This window comes from Aotus nancymaae, unplaced genomic scaffold, assembly GCF_030222135.1.
Source record: "Aotus nancymaae isolate 86718 unplaced genomic scaffold, 86718_ANA_hifiasm-v0.15.2.pri h1tg000057l, whole genome shotgun sequence".
Classification (NCBI taxonomy): domain Eukaryota; kingdom Metazoa; phylum Chordata; class Mammalia; order Primates; family Aotidae; genus Aotus; species Aotus nancymaae.
Window position 1 is genome coordinate 8,545,076 of NW_026988471.1, and position 26,475 is coordinate 8,571,550.

Consider the following 26,475-nt stretch of genomic DNA (forward strand, 5'->3'; position numbering starts at 1 on the left):
TACTGTGGCCCAGGGGAAATCCGTTCAGTTACACCAAAAATGAAAGTGGCCTAGATGATTGTATTAGTCTGTTCTTGCACTGCTATAAAGAAATACCTGAGAATGGGCAACATTTTTTTCTTTTTAAAAAGAGGTTTAACTGGCTGATGGTTCCACAGGCTATAGCGGAAGCATGGCTGCATCTGCTCTGCTCAGCTTCTGGGGAAGCCTGGGGAAATTTACAATCATGGTGGAAGGTGAAGGGGAGCCAGCACTTCACATGGCCACAGGCAGGGGCAAGAGAGGGGGGAGATGCCACACACTTTTAAGCTCACTTGCTACACGGTACCAAGGGGCGAGGTGCTAAACCAGTCATGAGAACGTCACCCACATGATCCAGTCACCTCCCACCAGGCCCCAGCTCCAACACTGGGGATTACAATTTGACAGGAGGTTTGGGCAGGGACACAGATCCAGACCACATCCGTGATTTTCCTGTTTAGAGTCCCCTTGTATGTACCTGATGGGCTACTCTGTGTAAAAGGTAACAGGAGGGCTTTTTGATGGAGATAGCACCTGGGATGGCAGCAGGTGCCCAGCCCCAGCTTGGCTTAGCCCGGCCTGGCAGGTGTAAACCATCTTGCCCTGTGACAGCAGGAGTTTAAGTCCAGCTGTTTTTAATAGTGAGCTGATAGGCAGAGCTCTGGCTTCACAGTTCTAGCCAACTCTGCTGCTAATAGTTGTGTGATTTGGAGGCAACCTGGAGGCAAGCCTGTTTTTGTTGCCATACCTGCAAAATGGGGTCACAGCACTTCTCAGATTAATTGTAAGGGTTTAAGTGAGATTAAATGGCTCTGTGCCATCTGGTCGTTTATTCAGGCCATTTTGCTCAGTACCTTCTGCTTCTCAAAAATACTTTCTGCCTGGATACCCGTTCTTTCAGATAAGCAGCCTTTAGAAAGAACAGAGAGCTATCCTTTGAACCTGCCAGGCACACTCCTGCTCCAGGACCTTTGTGTTTGAGTCCCCTTGGCCCGGAACAGAGTGTGCTTCCCCCAGGTCCTCACGTGGCTCTCTGCCCCGTCTCCTTTGCACTCTGCCCCAAGGCCACCTTATAAAAAAGGCCTTTTTGACACTACTTGAAAGAGTCCCCATCCCACAAATGATCATGGCATGTTTGTGATATCCGTAGTATCCCCCAAACTGGAAGCAACTCAAACATCCATCAACAGGTGTCTGGCTAAATGGCAGTGTAGCCATATGATGGAACAGTACTGGCCGAGAAAAAGAAGTGAACTACTGGTACACGCAGCTACATGAATGAATCGCACAGTAGTTATGCTCAGTCCCAAAGTAATTATGCAGGAAGCCAGATTAAAAGGCACACATGCTGGATGATTCCAGATACCATATATAAAATTCCAGAAAATGCACAGTGTTCTGTGGCAAAGAGGCAGATCAGGAGTTGCCAGAGACTTGCGGGTAGGAAACTGGGATAGCAAAAAGGGCACAAGGAAACATCCTCTAGGGTTGAGAGGGTACTTTCCCAATCTGATTTTGGTGATAGTTTTAAAGGAGTATCCATGGGTTGTAGCGTATCAAGTCACACTTTAAATGTGTGTGGTTTATTGTCTGTCCATGACACTTCAATAAAGCTGCTTAAAACTTTTCAAAAGCCATTTTTTGAAAGTGTTGGTGCCCAATAGAACTTTTTACATTGATGGAAATGGTGTGTATCTGCTTTATCGAGTCTAATGAGTCTCTAGCCACATGTGAGTATTGCATTTGAAATGTGGTTAGCGCAACTGAGGAACTCAATTTTTAACTTTATATAAGTTTAATCAATTTAAACATGAAGAGGGGCATGTAGTTAGTGTCTGTTCTGTGGGGCATCACAGGTCCAAAGCCCACGTTCCACTCTTTCATGCCTGCTTCGCACACATGTCCTAGGCCGTGGGCTCAGGCTCCTGGAGGTAGCTGGAAGCTTCCAGCACTGGAAGGCTGTTTCACACTAGTATATCCTGGTTAATGCTGCAGCCTTTGCTAAGAATGCCCTTAATTGATAAAATGAAGGGTGAGGTCTTTCTACAACTGCCCACACTTAGGGTTGCCTGGCCTGTGCAGAAAGTGAATAGGTGGTTTGCTTTCTTTGAAGCCATGATTTTTTGTATTTAACTCTGAGCAACATTGGCTGGAATTAAACTCCCCATATCTCAAAGCCTCTTCTACCTCTCAAATTTCCGATTTATGGGCATATTCAAATAAGTGACATGATGCAGGCAAACCTTAGGTGACAATCTTTGGCCATGTTTTATATTACATGGTGACAAAATTGGTGTTTTTGTTTTTTTTTTTTTTTTTGAGACGGAGTTTCGCTCTTGATACCCAGGCTGGAGTGCAATGGCGCGATCTCGGCTCACCGCAACCTCCGCCTCCTGGGTGCAGGCAATTCTCCTGCCTCAGCCTCCTGAGTAGCTGGGATTACAGGCACGCGCCACCGTGCCCAGCTAATTTTTTGTATTAGTAGAGACGGGGTTTCACCATGTTGACCAGGATGGTCTCGATCTCTTGACCTCGTGATCCACCCGCCTCGGCCTCCCAAAGTGCTGGGATTACAGGCTTGAGCCACCGCGCCCGGCCTGTTTTTTTTTTTTTTTGAGACGGAGTTTCGATCTTGTTACCCAGGCTGGAGTGCAATGGCGCGATCTCGGCTCACCGCAACCTCCGCCTCCTGTGTTTAGGCAATTCTTCTGCCTCAGCCTCCTGAGTAGCTGGGATTACAGGCACGCACCACCATGCCCAGCTAATTTTTTGTATTTTTAGTAGAGACAGGGTTTCACCATGTTGACCAGGATGGTCTCGATCTCTTGACCTCGTGATCCACCCGCCTTGGCCTCCCAAAGTGCTGGGATTACAGGCGTGAGGACAAAATTGGTTTTTAAAGGAAAAGCTGATTATCCTCGCAGAGGTTGGACTCTATTAAGGGTTTTGGAGGCGAGCCCTGGGAAGACTTGTTCTTTTCTAGACCTGTGAGACTAGAGCTGGAAAGGTTCTTTTCAATGACCTTTGACTGCTCCTTAAAAATAGCTATAATGTAAGAATCCTGTAGCTTCAGGCTTCTAGATGGATCTCTTTGGGCAAGATCATTTGGCAAAGCAGAATTACTCACTGCCTAAGTCAAAGAGAAGGCAGCACTGCAGCTCCCGGGGGTGGAACTGGATCAGCAGCTGTTGACCACTGGCCAGAGAACAGAGAGGGTGACCTGTGAACTGGGGGGTGGGGAAAGTGGGAAGTAACAGAGCTAGAGGCAAGGAGTTTTAAGATCCCCACCACCATTGCCCCCACCAAAAAAAATATTAGGAAGGACATTGTGAAGAGATGGCTGTTTGGCTGGCTCTGTTCCCCTCTCTGTGCCTTCTGGTCTATCTCTGTTTGCTAATCAGCTGTGACATTAGCATAATGATTTTGTTCTTTATGTCTAATAGCCCTGTGTGCTGCCTGCCCCACTGACTGAATCATCTTATTTCTACTTGTGAGATCACAGACCTTTGACTACTTACTCACCTTGTCAGACATACCCAAGTGAACTTGGGGAAAAAGCTAAGACAGGAAGGGAGGGGTGGGGAAAGGGAGGATTGTTACTTTAAAAGATTGCCTGGGCTGGGTGCGGTGGTTCTTGCGTGTAATCCCAGCACTTTGGGAGGCTGAGGTGGAAGGATGGCTTGAACCCAGAAGTTTGAGACCAGTGTTGGTAACATGGCGAGACCCCGTCTGTACAAAAAAATAAAAATAAAAGAGTTAGCACACTGCACTCCAGCCTGGGTGACAGAAACCCTGTCGCAAAAAAAAAAATTGCCTGTTTGTTGGTCCAAAGTTAATAGCAGTGATTAAGATTAATAATTTGTGTTCAGGTTGCACTCGATGTTTTAAAAAGCCATTTTACCTAATGTATTTGTTAAAAGTGAGTCAGAACATAACAGAAAGCCCTATGCTTTCTTGATGCTAAGGAAAATATTTGGTTGCGTTACCCAGGGATAATGTAATTCTTCCCATAGAGCATGAAAATGTCATTACTCAGAAATTGAGACTGGAGCTGCCTGAGCACAAGGGATGTGTAATGATCTTCTGGCTATGGCTTTCATCTCTCTCAGCCAGAACTAGAGGATGATGAACGCCCACCTGCAGGCCTGAGGCCACGGGACACACAGAGGAAGCCCAGAGCGTGCCCGACCCTCAGGCTGCAGGACACACCTGCCAAGAAGAACATCAGGCTCCCATGCACTTGTTCTCTGGCCCAGACTGAGACCAGAGCAGCCGTGTCCTGGGAAATTCTCCCTGAGCCACAAGGCGTGCGTGCTGTGTGGACTGCATATGCCGAGCTTGGAAAGACAGAGGCAAGCAGGCTGATATCCAGGAGTCTGGAAGCTTTATTAGTGAAGCCATTGATGGAGATTCTATTTATATTTGTGAGATTTTCTTTAAAAAGGAAACACTTTTGTTGAGACATATTTTACATACTATAAAAATCACCCATTTCAAGTGTACACATCAGTGATTTCCAGTAACTTTACCAAGTGATGCGACCATCACCTTAAATCCGTTTTTAGGACATTTTCTTCTCCCCTTAAGGGCCCTCATGTTCTTCTACAGTTAATCCCATCTTCCCCTCTGCTCCAGGCAACCACTGATCTACTTTTCTGTCTCTATTATAATAATTTATTTTCTGATTAGAAAAGTAATAGTTTCCTATTTTGGGTAATTTAAATAATTCCAAAGAGAAAAACTGTGAATGAAGCTAACCTCATTGACCTGGCCCCAGGCTTCTCTCTCTCCAGCTGCTGCCTTCTGCTGTTTCCTCGACTGCCACGACTGGCGGGGCCCACACCCGTGCTGTGACCACCATCCACATCGTTCCTTTTGCCCAACCTACCCCTGCCCCCACCTCACAAGACAGAATGCCTCATCTTTTGAAGTTTTGTCTCACATCCGCTGCTTAACAGAGATTTCCCTGGTATACAGGCTAGAAATAATGTTCTCTTCCTTGAAATTACTTGGTGTCTCATTCTTGGCTCTTAGAGTTTCCACTTGGTTGTTAACTTACCTCTGTTTACTAGTGGGGAGAGGCGGTCTGAGGACTGAGGTCATCTCTAGCTTGTTTTTGTTTCCTAACTAGTTTGTATTCCCACAGCCCCCTCTCCTGCCATCACTCAGTCCACATATGCCTCCTTTACAGTGGTCATCAGAGCCTTACTTGGAGCCTGGCCAGCATGGCGACACTTCATCTACTAATAACACAAAAATTAACCGGAATGGTGGTGTGCCTGTAATCCCAACTACTCAGGAGGCTGAGGCAGGGGAATCACTTGAACCTGGGAGGCAGAGACTGCAGTGCGCCGAGATTGCGCCACTGTACTCCAGTCTGGGCAACAGAGTGAAACTGAGTCTTTAAAAAAAAAAAAAGGTAGGGTGTGGTCACTCATGCCTGTAATTGTAATCCCAGCACTTTGGGAGGTGGGCAGGTCTCAAGGTCAAGAGATCGAGACTATCCTGGCCAGCATGGTGAAATCCCATCTCTACTAAAAATACAAAAATTAGCCGGGCAAGGTGGTGAGTGCCTATAATCCCAGCTACTCGGGAGGCTGAGGCAGGAAAATTGCTTGAACCTGGGAGGCAGAGGTTGCAGTGAGCTGAGATCATGCCACTGCTCAGCCTGGGGTGACAGAGCAAGACTCTTGTCTCAAAAAAAAAAAAAAAAAGAAACTGTAATTGCTTGTTGAGTGTCCCATTGTCCACTAGGCTGTGGGCCCTGTCCCCAGCATCCAGAGGTTACACTCACTGCTGAAATGAATGAAGAACTAAAACAAGCTGACCAAGTGGGTCTGTGTGTCCATGGAGTATTCACTCTTCTCTACTTGGATGTTTTGCTGTAGGTACCAAAGCTTACTTGACCTCTTCTCACCCTAGTATCTGTTATCAGCACCTAAGTTCTTATTGGAATTAAATAATGATAATCTCAAAATAGATGGATAAACCAAATTGTGAAGAATTTTTTTCTCTTCTGCAGAGAATCTTGTTTTTCCCCACTCACTGATGTGTACACTTATGCGTATACTCCTCCTTCATGAAAAGTCTAAGATTCTCTTTAGAAATACGAATTTTAACTTGTGGGCACTTTAACCCTCTTCCCCCCAACCCACCTTAATCACTGGATGGTTCTGGTGCCTTTGACTCAGCCTCCTGCCCGCCTGCCCCCCACCAGCGACTGTAACCCTCCCCTCTAGGCTGTTTTTGCTGCCTTTTTCTTACACGTGCCTTGTTCTAGACAGCATGGCGTTAGCTCCCAGTCAAGCATGGTTCAGGACCAAATTGTCCTGCGCCAGTGACTCTGATCATGGTCTTGTGTGATCGTGTAGATGAGTGGGCAGTGACCATCTCAGGGGTTAGTAATTGGGACAGTTACCCTTCCTTCTTCCCAAGCCCAGGCCAGGTGACCTGACTGCCTAAAACCGAAGTCACTGTTTTCTCACCTTTCATTCATGAGGAGCCGTTGGAATCTGTACAGTGTAAAATATGCTACTATGCGGTATTCTTAGAGTTTTACATTCTTCGTGTGTATGTATGTAATTCTTCCTCTGAAAGGGTAGGCATCATATTTCATTTACCTTTGTAAGTTTTTTTGTTTCTTGAGACAGAGTCTTGCTCTGTCACCCAGGCTGGAGTGCAGTGGTGCTCTCTCGGCTTACTGCACCCTCTGCCTCCTGGGTTCAAGCGATTTTCTTGCCTCAGCCTCCCAAGTAGCTGGGATTACAGGCATGTACCACCTTGCCTGGTTCCTTTTTGTATTTTTAGTAGAGGTGGGGTTTCACCATGTTGGCCAGGCTGCTCTTGAACTCCTCACCTCAGGTGATCTGCTTGCCTCGGCCTTCCAAGGTGCTGGGTTTTACAGGCATGAGCCACTACATCTGATCTCCTTTGTAAATTTACCTGCTGTTGCTGTCTGCAAAATAGGTGCTCAATAAATACACTTGAATGAATGAATTCACTCATGTATTTGCTATGTTTGGTTTAAAGGTATTAATAAAACTAACATTTTATCTGAACCCCCTGTAGATTCTGTCTTTCATATATTAGATGCTCAGAAAAATATTTAAGTATACTGATTTATTCCATCAACGTTTTTCAAGCCTGTATTCTAGGCCAAGCCTCATGCTAAGAGCTCTGGGAAACATAAAATATAATAAAGGTGGATGCTACCCTTTAGAACTTAGGGTGTGAGATCACTAAGATGAATGCAGGGAAGAGCCTGCCAAGTTCCTTTAAAAATTTAGAAAAGGGGCCAGGTGCAGTGGCTCATGCTTGTAATCCCAACACTTTGGGAGGCTGAAGCAGGTGGATCACCTGATGTTAGGAGTTTGAGACCACCCTGGGCAACATGGTGAAACCCTGTCTCTACTAAAAATACAAAAATTAGCCAGGCGTTGTGTCGGGTGCTTGTAATCCCAGCAACTCAGGAGGCTGAGGCCAGAGGATCACTTGATCCCAGGAGGCGGAGATTGCAGGGAGCCGAGATCATGCCACTGCACTCCAGCCTGGGTGAGAAAGTGAGACTCCATCTCCAAAAAAAAAAAAAATCTTTGAGGATTTGGGGGCGGGAGGTATCACATTCTGCTGAGGATGCTTAGTAGAGAAGGTAGCATTTGAGTAACTCCTGATGGATGGGAAGGCTTTGAACAGCAGGGATAGGGAAGATGTTTCAGTCGAATAAAACAAATTGAGCACATGCATAGAATCAGGGAAGGAGAGAGTTCAGTTTGGAGAAATATGAAGATGAAACATGGCAAATAAGCATGGAGGGTGTGAAGTGCAGGAATAAGAAGTTTAGTCTTTATTAGGGACACAGCTCCAGACAAGCCTGCCAGAACTCAGAAGGAGGGATTAGGGCAGGCAGAGAGTAGGAGACGGTAGCAGGGAGCAGAGGAAGCCATAGCCTTAGTCCTGAGAAGGAGCATTGAGGCCCAGCCGAGGCAGTGGATGCGAGAATGACATGGAGGGAATGTTGGAGGACGGGTCTGCGTACGTAGGGATAAGACCTGGAATTCATTGAGAAGCGTGCTCCATGGCTGGGTGGCAACAGTGGGGTCAGGGATGACTCTTGGGTGTTGAACGAGTGAGGAGGGTGGGAGGGAGGGCTTTGTAGGAAGGATGAGCATTGGAGGGAGCAGAGCTGGCTCCATATTCAGGTTCTTGGGGCTGCCTGCAAGTGTCCTTGCAAGGAGAGGGAAATGTGGACCTGGAGATGGGGACTGTGATGGTACTTGCATTCCTCACTCACCTGTCTCGCTGCTAGGGTTGACAATGACGGTGGAAACCTAGGCATGCTTGCTGTTGTAGGTTACTCATCAGCATGGCCTTCTATTTGTCCCTGTTCCTTCCTGTCATCCCTAAGACCTTGCCTTAAACCACGCCTTTCAGTATTTAAAAATTTAATGCTTAAGGCTGAGCTTAGCAAGTTATAGCTGATGACATCATACCTTGGAGGAAGGCCAGGTACATGAGAAATGTTGAGTTATCTAGTCCTAGGATAAAAGTTCCCTAAAAAAGTTATTTCTGAAATGACAGTCATTAATTGATCATTTATTTGGCAGAATTGGCTGTTGATGCAGACATTATTACATACCTTACCAGTGTTTTCCAAATTTCTGTTTCTAATGGGAAAATTTAGGCCAGGTGCGATGACTCATGCCTGTAATCTCAGCACTTTGGGAGGCCGAGGTGGGCGGATTGCTTAAGTCCAGGAGTTCAAAACTAGCCTGAGCAACACAGTGAAACCCTGTCTACAAAAAATACAAAAAAAATTAGGCAAGCATGGTGGCCAGTGCCAATAGTCCCATCTACTCAGAAGGCTAAGGTGGGAGGATCGCTTGAGCTCAGGATGTTGAGGCTGAAGTGAGCCATGGTCATATCACTGCCCTCCAACCTGGGTGACACAGTGAGACCCTGTCTCAAAAAAAAGAAAAAAAAAAAGTACGCTGAATAGCGTATAGAAATTGAATCCAATATTGCCTTAAAAATGGTGCCATTTTATCTTCCTACTTAAGGTAATTATACTAAAAATAGAATTTCCTTTGCTCGATGGTGCAAATGAATACATAAGGTCCTCAGGTCCCTCCTCTTGTCCTTGTTGTCTGGGCCTGTAATCGAGGAGCGCAGAGTGTCACAGAAGCCACAAGGGACCAGCAGTGGGACTGGCCATCGGGTTGATTCAGGGAAGTCGTCCAAACCCAGGAAGTGCAAAAGTGGGTTTCAAGCTCATTTTCCACTTGAGGGAGGGAATCTTTTCAGGCTCCGGACTCTGAAGGCTGCTCCTGACTGAAGCTTCACATCTTGAGTTGACTCGCATTTGAACTGCTGTCACAGAGACTTGCTTGCTCTGCATGTGCCTGTTGGTTAGGAGGCTTTGATTCCACCCAATTTAATCCATGTGGACAGTATGTGGCCCCACTCTCTTGCCTTCTTGGTTCTGGGAGAAGAATGGGGGCACCAAGGTTCTTGGCCTTCCTTTTCCCATTTATCTCATTTCCCTAGCAACAGCCCCCAACACACACCTTCACTCCCACACTTTCAATCACACGCACCACTCCCCCACAATCACACACTCACAGTCATGCCATCCCCCTTACACAGTCACACCCTCACACACCGTCACATACAGTCACACCCAGTCACATCCACACTCACAACCCACTCACACCCTACACAATCACACTCATATTATCCACACACCCTCACTCACACCCCACCATCACCCCCACACACATTCACATCCACACTCACAGTCACTCATATCCTCATTCACAGTCACACACACCGATACACAATCACTCATTCACACAATCACTCATATCCTACACAATCACACCCACACACACCCATAGCACAATCACTCACATTCACAGTCACATCCACACTCACCCCAACTCACATCCACACACGCACTCACACTCTCAAACACACAATTACTCACATGCTCCTTCACACATCTACACAATCACCCATACCCACATTCACACACACCCTCACTCATGCATTCACTCTTAAGCACACAGTCACACACACAAGCACACCTTACACACCCTCAGTCATACATTCACTTGTACACAGTCATTGACACACACCCTCCCTCCCCAACACACACACATTTATTTTCTTATTCACACCCAGCATTCACTTGTGTGCCTTTGTAGCAGACAGAAGACTCTGCCTTTGTTTCCCCTGCTCAGAGCTTGCCATGGGGCCTGTGGCCCAGAGCATCAACCCCAGCACAGCCCAGGTTATGGGTGGAGCTGTGATTGAGAGTTGGAAGTGAGGGTTTCCTTTTTTATTCCAGGCTTTTGATGTAATTCTGTCATTGACTGTTTCGATACATTTTTTCTTCACTGTAATGATTATCTTTTTACAAACTTGATAGCATAACAATGTAAGATTGCTACTGTGAAAAATAAACAGACCTAGACTTTTTATTAGTTCTGTGTTCATTTGTAAGATTAAATTATTACAAAGAAAGTATGACTGAATGAGGCACAGTACATGTATCGGCTGGGTTTTAGGTGGAGGTAAATCATGATCAAATGTTCTAACATCCTTGCTGTCCTTACTTTAGATTCACAAGGAAGCTGAATAAGAATCTCCTTTTTGTTTTTGTTTTTTAGATTCAGAATATGAACAACATAATCTCCTTCCCTTTGGACAGTTTGCTGAAGGGGGACCTGAAAGGAGTGAAAGGGGTATGACATTGCCACTGTGACACTGGGGGCAGCTTTTAGACCATGTAGAGTCACAGTAACTTGGCCTGCAGGGCAGCGGCCACGTCAGTGCATTCTCATTGGGACGACAGGATGGCTTTTTTATTTCCTCTTCCTCTGATTTGCCATCTTGGGATCACCTTTCAGCCAGAACGGTGGTGACTTTTGGCCTTTCTGGCCATCCTGTTGGGCAACAGACTTGGTGAGGGGAGGAGACTGGGAAGGGAAAGAAACTGCTATTTTGGAAATGTTGAAGAGTTTCAATCTCTCCAAGGAGCAGGAAAACCTGTGGGAGAAGTCAGGCTTTCTAGCTGGCATGTTATCCGTTTACCACTAGGAAAGGGTCCTAGCAAGGGTGTATTTTCCTGCTGGGAAGGTCGCACTCATCAGGCATGAACCTACTTCATTTCTCTGTCCTTAAGAGGATGTTGGCTGTTTAAGATATGCCTAGCCAGTGTAAGCATGCAAGCCGGGAGCTGTTTCAGGGGCGGTGGACAGGGCTAGAGGGGCACTTGCTTATGAGCACAAAGGCTGGGAGCTGTTTCAGGGGCAGCGGATAGGGATAGAGGAGCATTTGCTGGGCAGCATGCTGCTCGTGCACATTGCCGGCCTTGACAGATGTGTGCCATGAAAGGGACATGATTGTGGCTGCCTTCTCATGAGACTCAAATTCTTTGGATCTGCACACGATTCCTGGGTCCCATCAGGGATGACTGGAAATCCAGTCTAACCCATCTCTGGGACCTCTACAGAGGCCTCTCAGAGTCTCCACAGAGTGTGCCCAGAGAGAGCTGTTCAGACACATTCCCCATCGAGCCTTCAGGGGCTTGGAGAACAGGTCAGTGGAGTTAGCCCAACTCACAGGTGGGAAGGCACCCCAGGCAGAGACAAGGCGAGGGCACGCACAGGGAGCAGGGCTCAGCGCTACATGCCAGGCTGCCAGGGCACAGGAGGAGCCAGTTCCTGCAGGGACTTGTATGCCAGATTGTGGCACTTGGGCCTTACCTGAGGCCTTTGAAAAGCCAACAAGTAGTAAACAGCAACAACAACAAAAAGATTTCTGTCTCCCAGAAGAACCCTTTTGAAGGGAGTGTAAATAGGTAGGGACCATTCGATAGAATTTCCAGTGGCTCAGCAGTTTTTTGAGGCAGGCTTTACCAGAGTGTATGAAGTCCTGAATTGCAGATGGAAGACCAGTAGGAGACCCCAGGAGGATGTGCGGGACCTTTCTGTTTCTGTCATCAGGTGTAAAACAGGGTTAGATGTGTTGAAATTCATCTATCAGTTAGAGTTCCTTTCTTTTAGAGAGACATCCTGAAATATTTGCAGTTTAAATGTTGTCTTTCAGGGTTTACTTTCAGATTAAGCCCAGGGCAGGGAGTAGGGCACAGGTGATACAGGTGGCCCGGGAGTGTCATAACTGGGTGGCAGCACCTGTTGTGTGCATTTAGTATATTCCATAATATTTTTAAAAAAGGAAGAAAAGCAGTGCCACCACTAGTCTACTTAAAAGCATGTACTCCAGGTTTTATATTTTTCATGGGATTACATACGTCATTTATTGCAGAAATTAATGCTCCTTTCAGGGCCAGTACAGGGATAAGTAAGTTTATCTTGCATAGAAGTGAATGATTAGTCTTGCCTAAGTTATTCCTCTTTGTTTGCAGGATCTGAAAAAGCCTTTTGATAAAGCTTGGAAGGACTATGAAACAAAAATGTGAGTGTTCTCATTTTTTAAATTACATATGGGTAATTTGAGATTTCAAATTTAAACCAAGCTTTTATTGCTTAAAGGGATTGTCTAACTAAACCTTAATCCAGAAAAGAATTTTTATCAATCCTGTTGCTGTGGTTTGTTTTGATGACAGATGTGTTTGGTGGCACTGTCTTCTTTTAATCTGTCTTCCCCTGTTCCTTTTTCTATGATGTCATAGTGGTTATAGGATGTTATTTTCAGGAAAGTTCATTGAGGGAAGTTGAGACCAATTTCTCTCAGGAGGTATTTCTTTCTGTTTTTGTTTTTGAACACTTTGTCCATTTCATTACCATTTTTGATAGCAAGGCAGTTTTCAAACTTCATCTTCCTGGTGATTTGTGAAAACTACTTAGCTTTGTATCTGTGTTTCTCTGAAATACCAGTTCTCTTGGTTTTAGAGAGAGGGTTCAGTACCCATCTCCTTCAGATTCATCTGCCAAAAAAGAACCTGAAGAATGAGGAGTGGATTCTTGGATGTGAACTATGGTTTCTACAAGAAGTAGAACTGGTTGCCTGACCTGAAGTCAACCGATAGACCAGACTCTGTTAGTTGACTTCAGGCAGTTGTAACTCTCCCGATCACAGTTTCTCATCCCTAGAATAAAGAGAGTCGAGCTACAGGGAATTGATCAAGCAAGTAATTATGGGGGAAATAATGGCTTTAATTATTTTAAATACTGGAAAGATATGAAATATGGTGATGTTTACTTTGTAATCTCTGTGCCTTGGGTAATGTTGAGTTTTCTGATTGGAAATAGAAACTTTCATACGCAGCTGTCTGGTAAAGTAAAAGGTATTAAGAGGAAGTCATTTTGAATTTAAGTACAAGTATTTCATTAAGTTGTTTGGTTTGAAAAAAAACCAAAAAACCAAAAAACTAGCCCTGGATATCTTTTCAGTGGTGAAGAATCACAAAACCCAAACCAGTGAGCACCACACCTTTGATACTTCTTCTGTCCATAGCAATCTTAGATTTCCATACCTGAGGTTCTTACATTTCCATACCTGAGTTCTGGAGTTTCATTGATGGTGTACATTCATTCCAAAGCACAGGCAGAGTGTTGACTAGAGAACCCTGCAGGTCCGTTCAGCCCAGGGAGGCCCCCAACCTGGGATCCCTGGTCCATCAGCATCCTTTATCCATGTGCCAGTTGGGTGAAATAAATGGGAAGGGACCAGCAGATTCCTGCTTTGCAGAGGGAAAACCAAGAGTCAGTGGTTTCTGCTGGTCAGCCAGTAAGAGTAATTGAGCCAGGCCAGGAAGCAGGTTTCCAACTTCACTCAGCTGCACTTGCTGCCCCACTCCGTGACTGATGGGAAATGGTCCTGTGCATGACTAGACCGGGGCAGAAAGGGCTTTCTGAAGAAGAGTACCTGAGAGAGTCATCTGGTTCTGGAAAGAAGAGGTTTGAAAGAAGGATAATATCAAACTCTGTAAAACCGAGACACACATGGGTAGGATGGGGACAGAATTCCTCACAAAACCCTAGAATTTAGGAGGAGGGATCAGCACCCTTTAAACTTGAAGTAATTGTAAGATAAATAAAGGAAGTAATTCTTTACTATTAATGTGGGAGAATCATTTATCTCAAGAGGTTTTGTGGTATGTAACAATCATAATAGGTTTTAGATATCTTTAAAATTCCTGGGCAGTAGTCCCATACCTGATTATTAAGAGAAATGACCAGTGTCTGGCTGTGTCTTGCCTGTGAAGAGGTGTCAGGGACACCTTGTGGTTGTATAATTCTAGTCCCCAGGGCCCCTCCAATTATACTCCCTCCCAGATGCATAAACTCATTAAACAACATCATCCCTCCTGTGTTTTTATTTTTCACTCATATGTTCCTTCAGATCATTGAGAACCTACTGGTGTGTCCTGTGTGCACTGTGCAGGACACACAGAGAAATTACATTTCTTGCCTCTTCTGAAACACTTTAGTCCTCCTCGCCCTAATGATGGGGAGCCCTCTGGAACCCCGAGTAGCCCATTTCATCATTGAACACCTTTGAAAGAACATGCTCCCTTGGGTCTTGGAGTGTCTACTTTGAGGCTCTACAGAAAGCTCTTCCTCCCTTGTCTTCATGGCAGCTCTACTGTTTTTTGAGTGCCTTCTGTTGGTTTTCGTCTAGTCTCCTTTTCTCCAGAATAACCATTCATGCTTTTTCAAGCCCACCTTAGCAGACATGATTTTGTGGCTCCTTTTTACCCTGGTGGCTCTTCTTTGGATGTGCAGGTGGGTTAGTTTTTATCCTGAACTGCACACTGGACATTTAGGAATACAGGTCAGGCATGAGATGAAGGTGGAAAGGATAATTAAGCCAACAGCATAGAAAGGTGGTTGGTCATCTTCTACAGTGATGAGCGGTGCTATAGGTCAAGGCAGAGAACTGGTGTGGCTTCACTGAGTGAGGAAGCCACGACAGAGACTAGAGAGGAAGTCCAGGAAGAGAAACGGTGGGGAGTGAAGAGTCAGGCGGTGCCCTTGGGCTACTAGATGGCAGGCAGGCTCCGAATGCTGACATTGAAGGAACCCTCCAAGCCCTATGCAGACCTTCCACCTCCTGTGACCCATACCTGACTTAAAGCAGGTGCTTAGGAAGTACTTGTTGAGTAAGTCATGGGAAGCCCCGGCTTGACATCTTCATGAGGACATCCATTTTCCTTTTGAGGGAGTTGAGATGCTGCCTGTGCTGAAACGTGTGGTGAGCATTGGTCTCAGCAGGCTGGGCACTGGGGTGGCTTCAAGGCTGTCCCTTTGATTTCCGTGCTAGGAAGCATCTTGATTTATCCTTGCTTTCACACGTAGAACCAAGATAGAAAAAGAGAAAAAGGAACACGCCAAGCTCCATGGGATGATTCGGACAGAAATAAGCGGGGCAGAAATTGCTGAAGAGATGGAAAAGGAGAGGCGCTTCTTCCAGCTACAGATGTGTGAGGTAAGAAGGCACTGGCAAAGGCGGGTCCTGCAGCCCAGGCTGTGCGGGCTCTGCCTTCACCTGTGGGAGCGTCTCACTGATAACAGTGGCTTCAGTGAAAACGCCACATGCATTCCTGGACTCCTTTTGCCCCTGTGTTGACATTTCTTTTACTAGGGAAGTCTTAGCCTTCTTTGGATGTACTCGTAAATTAATCCACTCATGAGGGCGAAACCCTCATGACCCAGTCACCTCTCAAAGGTTCTACCTCTCAACACTGCTACACTGGGGACCAAGTTGCCAACACATGAACTTTAGGGGACACATTCAAACCTTATCACCACTCCAGCTCTTTTGGTTACTATTTTCACCCTTTTACATTCAACCTGTATACATCTTTGAATCTGAAGTGTCTCTTGTAGATTTTATATATGTAGCTGGATCATGTTTTTCTTATCAGTTTGACAATCTCTGCCTTTCGATTGGATTGTTTAATACATTAACATTGAATGTTACTATTGATACAATTGGATTTACTTGTGTTCTTTTACTTTTTTTTATGTCTTGTGTCTTTTGCTCCTTTATCCTTTACTGTTTTGTTTTTCATCAAGCAAATGTTGAAAGATATTCACTTGATGAAAAACAGAAAATATTTTAAAATACTCACTTGATGAAACTAATTCTCGAGATAAAGCCTTTAACTAAAAGGGTTCCTGTACACAGGAGGATGGATGTTTTTATACACATTTTTTTGTAAACACATATCATGTATAGTATAATAGGTTGCATTCTCAAAAGAAAAATGCATCTCATGTCTAATCCCACCTTCCTGGCCTGCCTCATAAGAGTGGCAGAGAAATCAGGGAGACAGCATGAGACAGGGGCTAGGAAACTGCTGTGTGTTATACAAGCACAAAGTATTGTTCTTCTTTCCTTCTTTCTTTCTTTCTTTCTTTCTTTCTTTCTTTCTTTCTTTCTTTCTTTCTTTCTTCTTTTTCTCTCTTTCTCTCTTTCTTTCTTTCCTTTCTTTCTTTTGTCCTGCTCCTTCTGTAAGGGTTTTGTGTCTTGTTAAGAACTGTAGTAGAGTTTTACAAATAATCAGGGTGAAATTAAGTAGCAGTGTTTTACAAAGAATGAATTTGGAAAGGGGTATTTGTATGTGTTCAGCTCTTTTTGGTTAGTAAGGTTGAAATCTATTTACCTAAACACTTTTAAGACTACTTAAAATGCTTACTGAATTTTGAAATTCAAGTAGCATGTTAATTAAGGTCATAGCCATGACTTGAGGAGTAACTGGGTCCCCACTTGGCTCTGTCATTACTTCCTGTAGTATGCACCTTGCACTGGTTACTCCTTCTCTTCTGTGTCCAGGTGAATTGATCCTGTGAACTGATTAAGTCATTTATTTTAATGGAAATACACTGTATAGATGATACCTTAAGTCATAGACTTGAGCCATCTTTTGAGCAATCCTCAGGTAGTGCTGGGTCCCTGGCTCTGCAGAGCTGGCACTTGGAGGGGTCAGGCACTGATGTTCCACATGTGAGTGAGAGATGTGCTGTATGCATGCATAAAGGTGGAGGTGGGCTTATCTAACAGTGAACTCACAGTTTGCACAGGAGAAGACAATCTGATGAAGAATATAGATGTTGGCCAGATAGTCATGGGCTGTGAAGGCCTTGCCATAGATGAGAAAGAGCATTTGAAAAGCAGTTCCATGAGAATCCAACTCTGAAGTAAATTAGATTGCCTCCATTAAAATCATGTTAAAAAGCCGAGCATGGTGGCTCATACCTGTAATCCTAACACTTTGGGAGGCTGAGGTGGGAGGATTGATTGCTTGAGTCCAGAAGTTTAAGACCAGCCTGGGCAACATGGTGAGACCCTGCTCTACCAAAAGACAAACAAAAAACAACAAAACCCAAAAAACAAAAACACATGACTTTAAAATTATTCGACTGTTTCCTCAAACTGAAGTTCTCAAGCTTTAAGTGCTTGCTGTTTTTTGGGTGTTTACAATTTTAGTTGCCCAGGATCTAATCTAGAAGAGTAGCTTTCTGGCTTTTATTTTAAAGCTGTGAAGACTTTTCTTCAAAATTAATAAAGAAATTCAGTATGTCAAATAGCTAATACAGACCCTCTGTGAGCGGAGAAGGTGTGAGAAATCCTGTTACTGATTGTAAAAATAATATATACTTTTTAAGAAAATTGGTTAATATAAGAAAATATATATAAAAGGAATTTTAAAATGCCTCCAATTTTTTTTGACTTACCCGAAGATGAGCACTTTGACATTTAACTAAACATCTTTTTATGTCCCTATGTATACATTAAAAAAAAAAGTGAGAGAGATCCAAGATGGCTGATCACTAGCATCTCGGGATTGTAGCTCCCACTGAAAGAGCAGAGAACAAGAGGACGCCACACTTTCAGACGAATTTTTGTTCCTCACGGACCAAGAGATTCCCAGCGGAGGAGCCCCACGGGTCGCCAGGGCGACTCTTGTGGCCAGCGCAGCGGTTTTGCTGGTGCCTCAGCGTGGCAGTTCTTGGTGCAGAGTCTGGAGATTCCCGGGCAGAAAAGCACCATCAATCTTAACACCGCTGTTTTGGCCGGCACAGTGGATTGCTCAGATTTCGGCGCTGGGAATCAACAAGTTGGACGTCTGCTCAGAGACCTAGTTAGAAAGTCGGTAATTACAAAGATGACAGAGGGATAAATACATAATGAAGGGAAGAAACCAGCCTAAAAAGGCAGAGAATACTCAAAATCAGAACGCCTCTTCCTCTACAGGGGATCGCAGTTCCTCATCAGCAACGGAACAAGGCTTAATGGAGAACGAGTGTGTTCCATTATCAGAAGCTGATTTCAAAAGGTGGGTAATAAGAAACTTCTGTGAATTAAAAGAACTTGTTCTAACCCAATGCGAAGAAACTAAGAACCTTGAAAAAAGGTTTGATGAAATGCTAACGAGAATGGACAATTTAGAGAGGAATATAAGTCAATTGATGGAGCTGAAAAACACAACACAAGAGCTTTGCGAAGTATGCACAAGTTTAAACAGTTGAATTGATCAAGCAGAAGAAAGGATATCAGAAGTCGAGGACCAGCTCAGTGAAATGAAACGAGAAGACAAGATTGGAGAAAAAAGGATAAAAAGGAATGAGCAAAGTCTCCAGGAAATATGGGACTATGTGAAAAGACCTAATTTACGTTTGATAGGTGTATCTGAATGTGCCGAAGAGAATGAATCCAAGTTGGAAAATACTCTTCAGGATATCGTTCAGGAAAACTTTCCCAACCTAGCAAGGCAGGGTAATATTCAACTCCAGGTAATACAGAGAACACCACAAAGATATTCTTCAAGAAGACCAACCCCAAGGCACGTAATCGCCAGATTTATTAGGGTTGAAATGAAGGAGAAAATACTAAGGGCAGCCAGAGAGAAAGGTCAGGTTACCCACAAAGGGAAACCTATCAGACTTACAGCAGATCTCTCAGCAGAAACTCTACAAGCCAGAAAAGAGTGGGGACCAATATTTAACATCCTTAAAGAAAAGAACTTTCAACCCAGAATTTCCTATCCAGCCAAACTAAGCTTTATGAGCGAAGGAAAAATTAAATCTTTTGCGAACAAGCAAGTACTTAGAGATTTCACCACCACCAGGCCTGCTTTACAAGAGCTTCTGAAAGAAGCACTATACATATAAAGGAACAACCAATATCAACCTTTCCAAAAATATATCAAAAAGCAAAGAGCCAACACAATGAAAAATTTACACCAATTAATGGGCAAAACAGCCAGCTAGCATTAAATGGCAGTATTAAACTCATATATATTCAAATTGGACAAAAAGCCAAAACCCATCGGTATGCTGCATCCAGACGCATCTCACATGTAACGATACATAAAGACTCAAAACAAAGGGATGGAGGAAGATTTACCAACCAAACAGAGAGTAAAAATAAACAAATAAATAAAAAGAAGGAGATGCAATTCTCGCCTCTGATAAAATAGACTTTAAAGCAACAAAGATCAAAAGAGGCAAAGAAGGACATTACAAAATGGCAAAAGGATCAATGTAACAAGAAGAACTAACGATTCTAAAGATCAACGAGACAGAAAATTAACAAGGACATCCAGGACTTGAACTTAGACCCGGAACAAGTAAACTTAATAAACATTTGTAGAACTCTCCACTTCAAATACACAAAACATACATTACCACCTGACACCTATTCCAAAAGTGACTACATAATTGGAAGTAAATCACTCCTCAGTAATCGCATAGTATTTCATAGATTTAAATGAAATATTGGTTGGCTGCTTGTTTGTTATTTTCTTCCCTTATTCCTTCCTGTCTACATCATTAAGTATAATTATTGGTATAAAAGAGGTTTTCAATACCCATTTCTAAACTGCATTCTAGCCTGGGCAAGAAAGCAATACTCCCATTCTCTCTTTCTCTTTCTCTTCCTTTTTCTTCCTCTTCTTCATTCTTTTTTTTTCTTTCTTTCTTTCTTCCTTTTTAAAAAAAAAAAAAAAAGTATAAGTAGGTCTTTCTCTCCTGATGCTTTATAACCTGATTATTTTCACTCTCTAGTATGTTGAAGTCCATGTCAGAAATTGTATGTTTTATTGGCTTAGTGACTGCACAGTATTTTCTGTATGGATGCACCATATGTTAATTTCCACTCATTAAATTTGGGCTGTTGCCATTGTTTACTTTTATAATCAAGATAGCAGTGTATCTTCTTTTCTGTTTATCTTTGTAAACTTTTATGGTTATCTTCTTAGAATAAATTCCTGGGAGCAGAATTTCTAGGTCAAAATGTACATATGTTTAAAAATTTGATACATTGCCAAATATTTAATAAATATCAAAAAGAAAGAGGGAAAGGAGGACCTATAGGTAGTTGTTATAGGCAGAAGGACAATTTGTAGCTTACAGTTTCACAGCAGCCTTCCACCTCCTTCTTGGGCTGCAGAGAGACCTCAGTGAGCATCTGAATTGGGTACCCCTACCCCACCCCTGCCCATCCTTTACAGCTGAGAGCCCGTGCACAAAGCAGCAGCTTTTCCAGGGGGCATTCCATCTCAGAGATCATCTCCTGATAGCGGAGGGGATGGGGACTCATGAAGTCCTTCTATTTCCTGACACTGGTATTATGGCTCCCTGAGGCTTTCTGATATCTTTGTGGTCACTAATGAATTCTCCAAGTTAAAAATGGCTTTAATTCATTTCAATTAAACTTTGTGTTTTCCTAACAATAACCTTATTTTAAGTGTAAAAGAAATGTCTCAGGACCAAAGACATGATGCCAAGCGTCTCAGCTACAAAACATTAGCAGTTAGTGCTCTTAAAGAAAGGGACCTTGGGCAGGAACACGTTCCAGATGGCTAAAAATCCCATTTATTTGAACCATCCATATTCTTCTATGCAGCTAGAGTGAAGATTTCTCCTAGCAGGCTAAGATAGACTGTCTTATTACTAGAAGTTTTTGGCACTTAAATATTTAATTATCTGACCATCAGATAATTCATATGGCTCCAAACTAAAAGAAACAGTTATGGAATTTAGGAGATACTAAACGTCGATCATGAGCTCTACCCATTGCATAAGATGTCAAAGAAGTAGAAGAAATCATCTCAGTCCTCAGAAGCGCCTTTTAAACTCACATTCTGCTTATTTCTGTGACATTTCCTTTTCATTTTTCAACAGTATCTGCTGAAGGTCAATGAAATCAAGATTAAAAAGGGAGTGGATTTACTTCAGAATCTGATCAAATATTTTCATGCCCAATGCAAGTAAGTTCTTCGTTATGATGTTATCTTAAGTGTTTCTTTATGTTTGGCAACTTCTGGTAGATCTATAGGTAGCTCATAGGGAATAAACACTCACGTAGATGTCTGTAGTAAAGAGAATGAGGTGCTGACACGTGCGACAACACTGGGGAACCTTGAGAACGTGTTGAGTGAAGGAAGCCAGGTGCTGTATGATCCCATGTCTTTGGAAGGTCAGGAATAGGTGCGTGCACAGAGACAGAAAGCAGAAGAGTGATTGCCACAGCTGGAGGAAAAAGGAAATGGGAAATGACTGTTAATGGTATAGGGTTTCTTTGCAGGATGTTGAAAATATTCTGGAAGTGAGTGCTAATGGTTGCGCACCTTTGCAAATTTACTAAAAGTCACTTTAAAAGGATGAATTTTATGGTTTGGGGATTATATCTTAATGAAAAATAAAAGTATATATACAATATAGAAAATCAACAGTAATTGCCAAGTATATTTATTTTTGGCTCTTTTTATACAGGGACAAACTAATTTGACCTATTCCACAACTCTCAGATGTTTGCTAAAAGAGAAATTACATGATGTTAATGCAGTATATTAAATTAAGAAAACACTTTCATATATTACTGATCCTATAGAGCCAGTGACTGTGATGAGCAAAGGAAGATGTTAGTAGAGGAGAAGGAGAGAATTCCACGTACAGGGGCTGCTCAAGTACTCAGCTTTGCTGTGTATGGCAGCACTTCACAGTCTGACCCACATCTCTTACCTGGCTTCTGCGCCCTGACCACTAGTCACTGATATAGACAGGCCTCTGGTTCCTTCACTCACTCACCCAACACACTTTTATTGAGCACATGCTATATGTCAGATGCCGGACCAAAGGCCAGAGACACAGTGATGTACAGTGTTGGCATAGTTCCTGCTCCATGAATCAAGTAGGGAAGTTGGACTGAAAGAAAGAAATTTCTAATTGGATGTTTACAAGAATGTTTTCAAGTATAGGAATCTAAGAAAGAATATAATAGAAGGGGCTGATTTGGATAAAGATTTAGGGTAGGGTTCTTTGTTTTTTGTTTTTCTAGTTAATTCCCTGTTACAGTCTCCAACAACCAGCACAGAGTACCCGGAACACAGTAGGTACTCGGCTGTTTCTTGAATGAGCTGCAGGCCTCTTTGAGTAGACATGAATCTGAGATCTAAAGTATGAGTAGGAGCCAGCAGATAAGGAGTAGGGGAAGAACATTCCAAGCAGGGTCTACGTCTTAAGGCAGGAGAAAAGGCCAAGGTGATGTAAGCTCGGTGAAAAGGAGAAACTGCATAGAAAAGCCTTAGAGATGTGGACAGCCCCAGATGTCTTTCAAATGGTTTTAGATTTGATCCTAAATGTGTTGGGAAGCTCTTGAAGAGACTGAAGCGGAGGATCGTTTGTAGGCACTCCTGTGGTGTGCCAGGCACTATTGGGGTTCTGGTGATGTAGTAAGGAGGACACAAAGTTATTTCCCTCACCACCCTGGGGTCTCATGGGGGAGACGAGGAGGAAACATACGAGCCAATATTTAACTGAGTTTATGAAAAGGCAAAACAGTGATGAGGAGAGAGACAGTGGTGTTGGTTAGAAGCAGCTTCTGGAAGCTTCTCAGCTGTAACAAGTTTACTCTGCGTATTGTGGAGAAGGAACCAGATGGGACAAGGGTGGATGTGGGCAATTGCTTGGGTACACAGCTCCTGTCCCTGTGCAGCCCAGAGATGACGATGGCCCAGTTGGCCTCGTGACAGCAGGACTGGAAGGTGTGGCCTAACAAGAAATCTTTTCCTTGTAGAATTGCCACACCTGTCTGCTTACCTTCCCAGAGCAGGCTGTGCCGCCGGTGGCCTACCTTTGTACACAATTGTTTCTTTTCCTAGAAGGCCTCGTTCCTCTGTGCCCTCCCTGTCTTCTGTTCCTCTTGGAACTCAGCTCATGGATCATTCCTGCTTTGCAATGCTTCTTCCTTCTGGAATTCCTTTTTCCTCCTGTGTCACCGCCACATCCTCTGCTTGTCTCCATGATGACATCTTGTGTCTCTGTGCCACTGAACTATACACTCTTAAGGAAGGGGCCATGTCATTGTTTTATATCTGCGGTGTGTGGCACATTTACCTGGCACATACTTGCAGCAGTGAATTGCACTGTGGAATTGAACTGAGCTCTGCTTTGGATTTCTTATTACAGCTTTGATGATGCTGCATTTCTAAAGCACTTGAGGTCAGGCAGCAAAGGAGGATGTGCTGAGTGGTTCATCCAAAGTTAAAAGAGAGCTCCAGCCGTTTAAAAAAAAAAAAGTGAAATCGTGTCTTTTGCAGCAACAGAGTTAGAACTGGAGGTGATTATCTTAAGTGAAAAATACCAGCCACAGAAAGACAAGTATCACATGTTCTCACTCCTAAGTGGGTGCTAAAAAAGGCATACCCGTGGATACAGACTGGAGTGACAACAGATTCTCAGGAGGGTGAGGGGAGTGGGGAGGATGAGAAATTATTAATGCTTAATAGGTACAATGTATGTTTTTCTGGTGATGGATACCCCGAAAGCCCTGATTTGACCACCAGGCCTGTAACAAAACTGCACTTGTACCCCATGAATTTATATTAAAAAATTTTAAAAGAGAGCTCCAAGCTTAGAAAAACATCCTTAGAGGGTGGAAAATACCTTGAAATTGTTTAATTTTCAAGATGAATTATTTTATGGAGACTCAAAATTCTCTTTGTGATGAGCATGCAGATTACTTCTTCAGTTCTCATGTCAGGCAATTTAGGAAGTGGGTCGCTTCCTTGCTGATATTTTATTTTTAAGAAGAAGTTATTCTGGGATTTCCTCCCCCCACCCCTCTTTATTTTGCCCAAACTAATCAGTTGGGTAGCAACAGACCACTTGTGGAAAAGTGAAATAGATGGCCTTTTATGGACATGAGCTCAGTAACCTTTAAAAATACGAATCTTCCATTACTTCGTTTTTGGATATGAGGGAGAGCGTGTAGGCTGCCTGCTCTTCAAATCAGTCAAGCAGCTTTGACTTTCTTGATTCACGTTCCAGAAGATACAGTGTAGAGCCCAAGCCCCTCAGCTGCAGGGTTAAAGGAGCTCACAGCTGTGCGTGTTTCCACGTGTGGGAGCACCTCATTCCCCCATCGCACACGCCCAGTTTCTCACCCCCAAAGCTGTGCCTGGTGGGTGCTGTGCCCTGCTGGGCAGACGCGAGCCTCTGCACACTGCTGTGCTCCCCCAGGGAGAAGAGGCCACTGTGTAAACGGGATTCCAGGGCTCAGGTTTGGCTGTTGACCTGTGGAACTATTTAGATATGCGTTATTTTGCTTTTTCTTCATTTTTCTTTCACTTTAAGTGTTCTTAAAGAATACTTCATGTTCTTTGATTTTTATTTCATTTAAGGAAGGATGTTTCATCTCAAGATATTCCTGGAATATCTTGAAAAGTTGTCTTATTTGCCTTTGCTGATGAACATTGAAGATCCTGTACTTGAGTGGAATCCAGAAGTAGGGCATTATAACATTATGAAACAGAGACAGCCATGGTTTGGCTGGGTGTGGTGGCTCATGCCTGTAATCCCGCCACTTTGGGAGGCCGAGGCAGGCGGATACCTGAGGTCAGGAGTTCAAGACTAGTCTGACCAACATGGTGAAACCTGGTCTCTACTGAAAATACAAAAATTAGCCGGATGTGGTGGTGCACGCCTGTAGTCGCAGCTACAGTGGGAGACTGAGACTGGAGAATTGCTTGAATCCAGGAGGCGGAGGTTGCAGTGAGCCGAGATCGTGCCACTGCACACGAGACTGTGTCTCCAAAGTAAAAAATAATAAAAAAAAGACATCCATGTTTTGGAAGGTGGTGATGAGTGTTGCATTGTCTTGTTCTTTGGGCCAGTACCTGCTGGAAACCACTGTGACCAGTGTTGCTCAGTGAAGTGGAGGTGCGTGGCTGAGATGAGGCTCAGCCCTAGATGCTGCAGAAGCTCGTAGAGGAGGGAGGGACAGGTGTTACAGGCAGACCCCGTTGGCAGACACTGCATTGGGGTGTGGTGGCGTGAAAGCTATGGGAGGGATCCCAGCATGGTGCACGAGCCCAGAGAAGGAAGGGGCTACTCTGCTTGGGTGAGTTGGATGATTGCCTATAAGTGGGCATATTTTAAAGGCTAGAAATACGCCCTTTCTAGCCTGGTGAGACAAGTTAGAAAATGTTTAATAGACAACAAAATTTGGTTGGGTAATGTTGATGGTAAAAGTTCTGTGAAGCTTGGAAAAGTGTTAATGGGCTCAACGTAAGAAAATTTGCTGGGACCATGTACTTAGGACTGTCACAGTGACAGCAGCCAGTGGAGAGGGAATAGTGCTCCTTTTCTTGAAGCTTCCCCTGACGCCAGGGCTGATTGCACTTTGAAGGGGTGTCTGGGTGCCAAGATATGCCTCAAGCAGGGTACAGGAAGGTTGGTGCTTTGAAGAATCAAATGGAGGATTTTTTCCAGGTAGGTGGATAGTGAAGATTGGCTGGGCTACTACAAAGATGAAATAGAAATCAAAATCCAAATTCATATGTTATTCCAAGTACACCAGTCAGTGTCATGCTGGAAACAGTGTCACGACGAGAAACAATCTCAGAGCACTTGATTCCACTACAGGGCTCATGCTCACGCTCGTGGCTTGTGTGTGCTTTCTCTTGCGCACCTGTTTGCACTCACGCTCTCTCTCTCTTTCTCTCTTTCTCTCTCTCTCTCTGTGTGTGTCTCTCTCTCGCGCTCTCTCTGTCTCTCTCATGCGCTCTCTCCCCGTCTCCCCCTCCCCCTCTCCCTCTCTCTCTGTCTCTCTCTCTGTCTTTCCATGGGGAGAGTTGCCAGGTCGCAAAGGTTCTTGGAGCTGTACACCTGCTCCCTCTCCCTGGGGTGGTTTTCCATTTATCACCTGTAATATGTTTTTTACTCCTTTTCTTAGATCTTAAAGATCTCGTTCCTCCTATTTCACAAGAATTTGAAGTGATTAAGAAAATGGTTACTAAAGTAAAATATCTAAATAAAATATAAGAATCAGATGAGTTCAGAAACATATTCTGTATTCAGAAAAAAACTGGTATACAGGAACAAACATATAAAATAAAGAATTGTGTGTCTATCTAAAGATGAATGAGAACATTCTAGCAGTCTGACCTCTGTGACTCCTAATAAACACTGGTCAGGGTTC

General features: G+C 43.8%; 1 protein-coding gene across 2 annotated transcripts in view; it reads left to right on the forward strand.

Moving 5' to 3' along the window:
- The window catches only part of ASAP2 (ArfGAP with SH3 domain, ankyrin repeat and PH domain 2), a 195,590-nt gene that overhangs the window by 100,862 nt on the left and 68,253 nt on the right, over positions 1-26,475 (forward strand). For both annotated transcript variants that reach the window (XM_012438817.3, XM_012438819.3), the window contains exons 4-7: positions 10,689-10,763; positions 12,449-12,498; positions 15,345-15,474; positions 21,177-21,262. In XM_012438817.3, coding sequence (XP_012294240.1) covers positions 10,689-10,763; positions 12,449-12,498; positions 15,345-15,474; positions 21,177-21,262 — 341 coding nt within the window. The remainder of the gene's footprint in view (positions 1-10,688; positions 10,764-12,448; positions 12,499-15,344; positions 15,475-21,176; positions 21,263-26,475) is intronic.